The sequence below is a fragment of the Pteropus alecto genome, unplaced genomic scaffold (assembly GCF_000325575.1).
Source record: "Pteropus alecto unplaced genomic scaffold, ASM32557v1 scaffold56, whole genome shotgun sequence".
NCBI classification, from domain to species: domain Eukaryota; kingdom Metazoa; phylum Chordata; class Mammalia; order Chiroptera; family Pteropodidae; genus Pteropus; species Pteropus alecto.
The window spans coordinates 12,162-18,524 of NW_006438871.1; the positions used below are offsets into that span (position 1 = coordinate 12,162).

The window sequence follows — 6,363 nt, forward strand, 5'->3', positions numbered from 1 at the left end:
CTCTGCTCACCCCAGAGAGTATGCAGTGTGTTCCCCAGACTCAGAAACACCCTTAGGTGCTGCTGTGCGGCTCATTTCGTAGCGCTCTCCTGAGAAGGATGCCGTAGCCCACCTTGCCGCCAGGGAGGCCGTTGTCACCGACAGCCAGCTCAGTGTGGGCTGTTTCTCCAGCCCCCTGACGCTTGTTTATGAGGTAGGAAAAGGGCAGAAAACGCTCACTTTATTTTTAACAGCAAGGAAATAAGCCAAAGGATGAAGACTTGTCTGTCATCACGGACAGTGGTGCCCGAGATCTAGACCACGGCCCCCGGCCCCGTGCCAGTGGGTGGCCACCTGTCTCGTGTCACGTTGCGGTCTCCTGTCCCCTGACGGCTGACCGCCTGTGTTTGCGTCCCCCCCCCACCCCGTTCTCACTGAAATATGTGGCTGCGTCCCAGGATCAGGGAGCTGCCAGGTCGTCATCCTGGTGGTTTAGGACATCGTCTCACTGACGGGTTCGTTTCCAGCGTTCGTTCTGCTGGTTTCTTGCCACTTCTTCCTCGTTCAGTTGTGTCCTGTCGAGACCTTTCCAGGTGCTCGACAGCCGAGGGCCAGCCTGTCGCGTGGTGGGTGCACACATGTCTCGATCCGGTCGTGTGCCTAGGAGCTCAGGCATCCGGGCCTGGCCGAACAACCAGGGAACGAATCGGGCAGCGGATTTGGTGGCCGTGGCTTCCCGCTGGACGCCAAGCAGCCGTACCGAGGTTCTCGGTCGTGGGTCCGTCTCGGGCTCACAATCAAACCCTTTTTGTCCCTTCCGTTTCCCAGGGCTCCAAGGTCCTCGTCGATGCACGGGACAAGCTCGGTATTCCCTGGCAGTATTCCGAGAACGAAAAGCACGGGATGCTCCTCATGGCCTTCGAGAACAGCCCGGGGCTGCCCGTGGAGCCGGCCACCTTCCAGCTGTACGTCCCCGCCCTCAGCGCCCTGTGGAGGGACTCGGGCATCAGAGAAGCCTTCAGCCGGAGGAGCGAGTTTCAACTGGTGAGTGAGCCGCGGGGCCGTGTTTTAAATCCACGACAGAAACACACAACAGTGGCAAATTACACTATCTAAATGGTTGGAGAGGGAGCAAAGTTAACCCACTCGGGCTAGGTGTTCGTTCAGGAGCGTGGGGAATTCTTAAAATAGTGAAGATCAGTGTAGGTCAGGGAGCTCGGTGTTTTTAGGTCTTGTTCACAGAGGGAATTCATGCCTCCTTGAAGCAGCTTTCCAGCCTGGCCAGACAGGGGTGATTTAGGTCAGCGCCCTGGAGGCCGGGCTGGGCCCTTCAGCGTGTTCCCTTCAGACCCTTTCACCTTAAGGTCTGGGCGTTTCAAAAAGCCTAGTCGTTTTTGTCGTTTAGATCATTTAGAATGTGAGTCTACACACGAGAAGTTCGGGGTGCTGCCCCGGGGAGCCGGGCAGGCTCACACAGGCCGCGCACCCCGCAGCGTGCTTCCGTGGGCAGGTGGCAGAAGTGGCCACGCGCCTGTCTTAGGCAGTGAAGGGCCCCGCTCGGCCCAGCCGTGACAGTCCTGGGGCAGAGGGCGGGTGGGAGCTCTAGTGGGCCTTGGACGGCTTGTCTGCGCTTGGCCATCTCCAGTGTGGCTTCCCCGGTGGCCGGGACCTGGCGGCCACGGGACAAGGCCTCAGCCGTGCACACAGCAGCATGAGCAAGGAGGGGCCGGGCCTGGCGGCCGGGGGCGCCTTACAGGGTCGGTGAGGCCTGGCAGACCCTTCATGCCGTGCCCCGCGAGGCTGTGCTGGGGGTGACGACAGCGCTTCCTGCGGCCACGCCACCAGCTGAAGATCACCTGTGCGCTGAGGGGCCACTGGGGTTCAAAGCACCAAAGTAATGGCTGCGGCTTGCGATCCTTCCAGAAATCACTGGCGGTCGTGTGCAAGGTGGACTGGGCACCAGCCGGATGGTGGTTCTGTTGAGGGTCCAGTTAAGAGGCTGTCAGGACCTGGGCCTGCAGAAGCGGTTTTGGTGCTTGACCTCACGTCTCATGATCCACCCCTACTGGTCTTTGGCACAGCTCCTTGCTGTTATCCCTCTGTCACCATCATCGTCACGCTTCCCTCCAGACGTGCCATGTGAGCGGGCCGGGGGGTCAGCGGGTGCGGAACCGGCTGGATCGGTGGGGCCCGTCTTTGCCTTCCGGGATGTTCTCCGGGAATGGCGGTCGAGCCGTTGCATTTAACGGCGCGGCTGCCCTGGCGAGGGGTAGCGTCCCTTGCCCAGAGGGTTGACAGCTGTCCTAGGAGCGCGCCCCCGGTTAGAGCCCTCGCCTGGCCGCAGCTGCCCGGCTCTGGGTCCAGCACGTGCTCGCTCGGCTGTCGGGGGCCCCCAGCGAGTGGGGGCGCCGCACGCGCAGGGCCCGGGGCCTCCTTCCCTCCGATGCTCTTGCTTCACCCTTCTGGGATGTTTAAAAACGTTCACTGACTTGTGAATCGTTTGTACGCCCCTTTGATTTTGCTTTCGGTGGCAGGGCACGGTGCTTTCTGGAAAACGGCCTTATTTCTCTGGGCTTTGGGAGGTGGGGGTGGAGGCCCGTTCAGAGGGGTCTGCGGGTGTCGGTGGCGCAGTGCCGCTTCCTTTCCGGAAGTCCGAGTGGCTCTGCTGTTAGAGGTGCCGCCTCCTGCCGCGCTCGGAGCACTCGGGTGTCTGCGGCATTAGCAGAGACGCCAGCAGGGGTGGGTGGAGGGCTGTGTGCGGGCGCTGCCCCCCGACAACCAGGGCAGAGTGAAGCTTTGAAGGGAAACCGTCCTGCGGCTCCGTGAGTCGCATGCCCGCTGTGAGTGGTCACCAGCCGGTTCCCGGCGTGCAGGCCACGCGTGCTGGGACGCCCGTGGCTTCGGAATCCGGGTTCATCGCATCGCTCCAGGCCCAAGCTGTGTCACCAGCAGTTCCCAGTCGCCTCGTCCCCTCCCCCACCCGGCGGATGTGGGCTCGTAGGGGCTGTGGAAGCGCGGTTTAGTCCTCAGGCTCGGGACGCTGCCGGTAAAGCGCCGGCACAGAGCAGCGCCCCAGACTCTCCATCGCGTTCCTGGAACGCACGTGGCTCGTGCCGTGTGGCAGTTACGTCTGCTTCGAAAAGAAAGGACCAGTCGCTTTTCCAAAGGTCTCGACACCACGCCTTAGCGTTCCTTTGGAAGTTTGCCTGTGCTCGTGCTGGTATGACTTTAATTGAGTTTCAAAATAGTTTCCGGGAGCTTTCTTAGTAAGAGGGCGGAGTGGAAGGAGGTGGTTTGTAGCGACAGCAACCTTTGTAACTTTTTTTGAGGCCATGGGAAACAAAGTGACTTACACCGAAGCTCAGTTTTATGCGTTTTCTGTGCCTGGCGCCATGGCCTTCTGGGAAAGGCGTCTGCTCTGTAAGGGCCTGGCAGTTACTCCCGGCCACTCCGGGAACAGTTGCACGGTAGCTGGTTGATGGGGAATAAGGCCTGAAGTGGCGAATGACAGCTCATGTCCCCGGGCCGTGTCGGTGGTGTGAGGGGTTCCAGGGTGTCCTGGAAGGCTGTTACTGGTCTGTCATCTCTGCCCGCCTGGTTTCCCCGGGCCACTTGGCGTTAGTTGTAAGCCTTTGGTCTAAGCCCTCTTTGCTCTGCTCTCGAGATACTTTATAGACCCGACTTAAAAATGCTGCCACCCCAGGTTTCAGGGCAGAGGAAGACAGGAGAACCCCGGAAGCTGTGAGGAGGGCGGTGCTTCGGCGCTGATGCTTCTTGTGCAGTTTGGGACATTTCAAAGACTCTCCTTAGAACCACTGGCGGGTCCCCCGCTGTCCGAGGCAGTCGGCGAGTGTTCCTGGGTGTCCGCACCGCCGCTGCGGGGTTTGCTGGCATGTCATGGAAAGCCCAGCACAGCGGTGACTTCTTTTCCCTCATGTAAGAAGTTCCGGAATAGCCAGGTCAGGGCGATGGCGGTCCCCGCGCAGACCCTTGCCAGTGGCCTGTCGTGTGACTCCTCTACTCAGGCTTGGTGCTGGCTGCATCCCAGACGGGGGGAGGGGTGGAAGGAGAGTCCACCCGCTTCCTTTTAGCGCGACTTCCTGCAGGCACCATCCAGCAGTCCTGGTGAGCCCCTTCGGCTGGAACATGGTCACATGGCCACACCTACAGGGAGGCTGCCGGGATCCCTTTGGGACCTTCTGCTGGATGACGGGGCGGGGAGGCGGGTGCTAGGTGGGAGGGCGGAGCCGGCTGTCAGGCGCTCCCACCCCCTCGGGAGCGGAGACCGGGCAGCCGAGACGCAGGCACCTGGGGCCACGCCTCCCGTCTTCCTGCCTTTAACTTTTATATGGAATTTATTCATTCAGCAAATATTCATGGAGCGGCCGCCATGTGTCAGGCGCTCTTGGAAGTAATGGAGAAATAGCGGCACACAAATACAAGACAAATCTGTGCCTGCACGGAGCTGGCCTTGTGACAGGAGGAGGCAGACAGTGAATAAACGTGTGTGCGTGTGCACGTGTGTGCGTGTGCACGCGTGTTCGCGTCTGAGGGAAAATCAGGCAGGGGCTCGGGTAGACACCGTGGACAGCGGGAGCCTGGGCAGGGGGGAGGGTGGCTGCAGACGGTTTCTTCAGTAGGTTCCTGGGTCTCCCCGCGTTTGTCCCCCTTCTCCCGTGGTGACCGAGTCAAGAGTACACCGCAGAGCCAGGCTGTGTTTTCTGCTCTCTGGTCAGGCGTAGCCATGGGACGAGGTTCGGAGTCTTGCTCTTCAAATGACTGGACATGTCCACTCCAGCCTGTGTCCTTTCCCAGGGTGACCAGCATCTGGAACATGTGCGGTCAGCACAAACCCACGTGTGGCAGCAGCGTGCAGAGCATGGCAGAGGTGCCCCCAGCCCACACCGTTTGAGCCCCTGTGTGTGGCTCTAGCCCTGTGTGATGCAGCTTCCCCGAGTGGCATCTGAGCCGGCTCTGAAGTGGGTGAGAGCAGGCTTTGTAGGTGTCCGGGCGCGTGAGGGCAGCGTCTGGCCCGCGGAGTAGCAGGTGCAAAGGGCCCGTGGCGGAAGTGAGCTTCGTGGTCCAGAGCGCAGCAAGGAGGCCTCCGTGAGACTGAGCCAGGGTGCAGCGGGGCCAGAGGCGACAGCTTTCCAGAGCAGAGGGCTCTGCGGGGCCGGTGAGAGGCCACAGGGCAGATGTGGGCTTTGGCAGAGGGGTAACATGGCTCGATTTATGTTTTCATAAGGTCGCTTTGGCAGCTGCATCCTGGATTACAGGCTTTCGTGGTGATCTGGGTGACAGATGATGGTGGCTCAAGTCAGCGTGATGCTGACGAGAAGTGCGCAGGTCTGTGCGTCTTAGAACTGGACAGGCACTTGGAGGCGTCTGGTCTCATGTCCGGTCTCACGCCCCTCCAGCCTGAGGGCGCCCTCGGCGTCAGCCCCGGGGCCAATTCGGGGCCCAGTGTTTTATCTCATGGTTTAGAATCGGGACACTGGTGGCGAGTCCCTTTTACTTTGCAAGTGGCTCCCCAGCAGTTCCTGTGTGCCAGCACCAGCGGGGTGTGAAGCGTATAGGACATCTCTGTGCCCACGGCCTCAGCCATGCCCGTGCGTCTAGTGTCTTCTCGGGGTGCTCTCTCCTGGGGACTCATTTCAGACCACCTGGCCGTCTGCAGGATCAGTCACTTCCATTACCGTGAGCCCCGCCAAGAGCAAAGGTCGTGAGCAGAGGGCAAGGTTGTAGCAGCTGAGGGGCACCCCAGTTACAGCTTCAGCCCCATTCTGTGCTGCTCAGGGACCAGCTGAGCTCTAAAGTTTCAACTGCTATTTAATTGGGGTTTAATCAGTGGAAACGGAAGTCAGCAAGTAGTTCCCATTTGTACTCGACACAGCTGCTGCTATGTCGGAGAGGACCTCCGTTCCCTCGGTCCCCCATTCCCTCGGTCCCCCATTCCTTTGGTCCCCCATTCCTTTGGCCTCCCATTTCCTCAGCCCCTTTTCCCTCGGAACCCCCATTCCCTCAGCACCCCCATCCTCTCAGCCCACTCCAGCCTCATCAGTAAAATTTCCATGACTTTTGGTTCTTTTCCTATGTCGATTACCATTTTCGTTTATTCTCTTGTGAGTCTCTGTCGACATCCTGTGCTTCTGTTTTTCTGTTGGGAACAAGCTTCTCTCCATTCATGCTCGTCTGTCACCAGGTGCTCATTTTTTCTAACACTTTTTTAAAACACTTTTTGTTTTGAAGTAATCGTAGATGCACAGGAAGTTGCAAACATAGCACAGAAAGGTCCCTTGCATCCTTCACCCAGTTTTCCCCAGTGGTCGCATCCTCTGTGACTACGGTACCGTATGGAGCCACGGGATTGGTGTTGGTACAATG

The 6,363-nt window shown here is 59.6% G+C and overlaps 1 protein-coding gene across 1 annotated transcript in view; it reads left to right on the forward strand.

The window, feature by feature from the left end:
- The first annotated feature begins 405 nt into the window (after window positions 1-405).
- The window catches only part of GNA12 (G protein subunit alpha 12), a 31,660-nt gene continuing 25,702 nt past the window's right edge, over window positions 406-6,363 (forward strand). Inside the window, exon 1 of the mRNA XM_025049567.1 lies at window positions 406-1,023. Within this exon, the coding sequence (XP_024905335.1) occupies window positions 421-1,023 (603 nt within the window). The 5' untranslated portion in view covers window positions 406-420. The remainder of the gene's footprint in view (window positions 1,024-6,363) is intronic.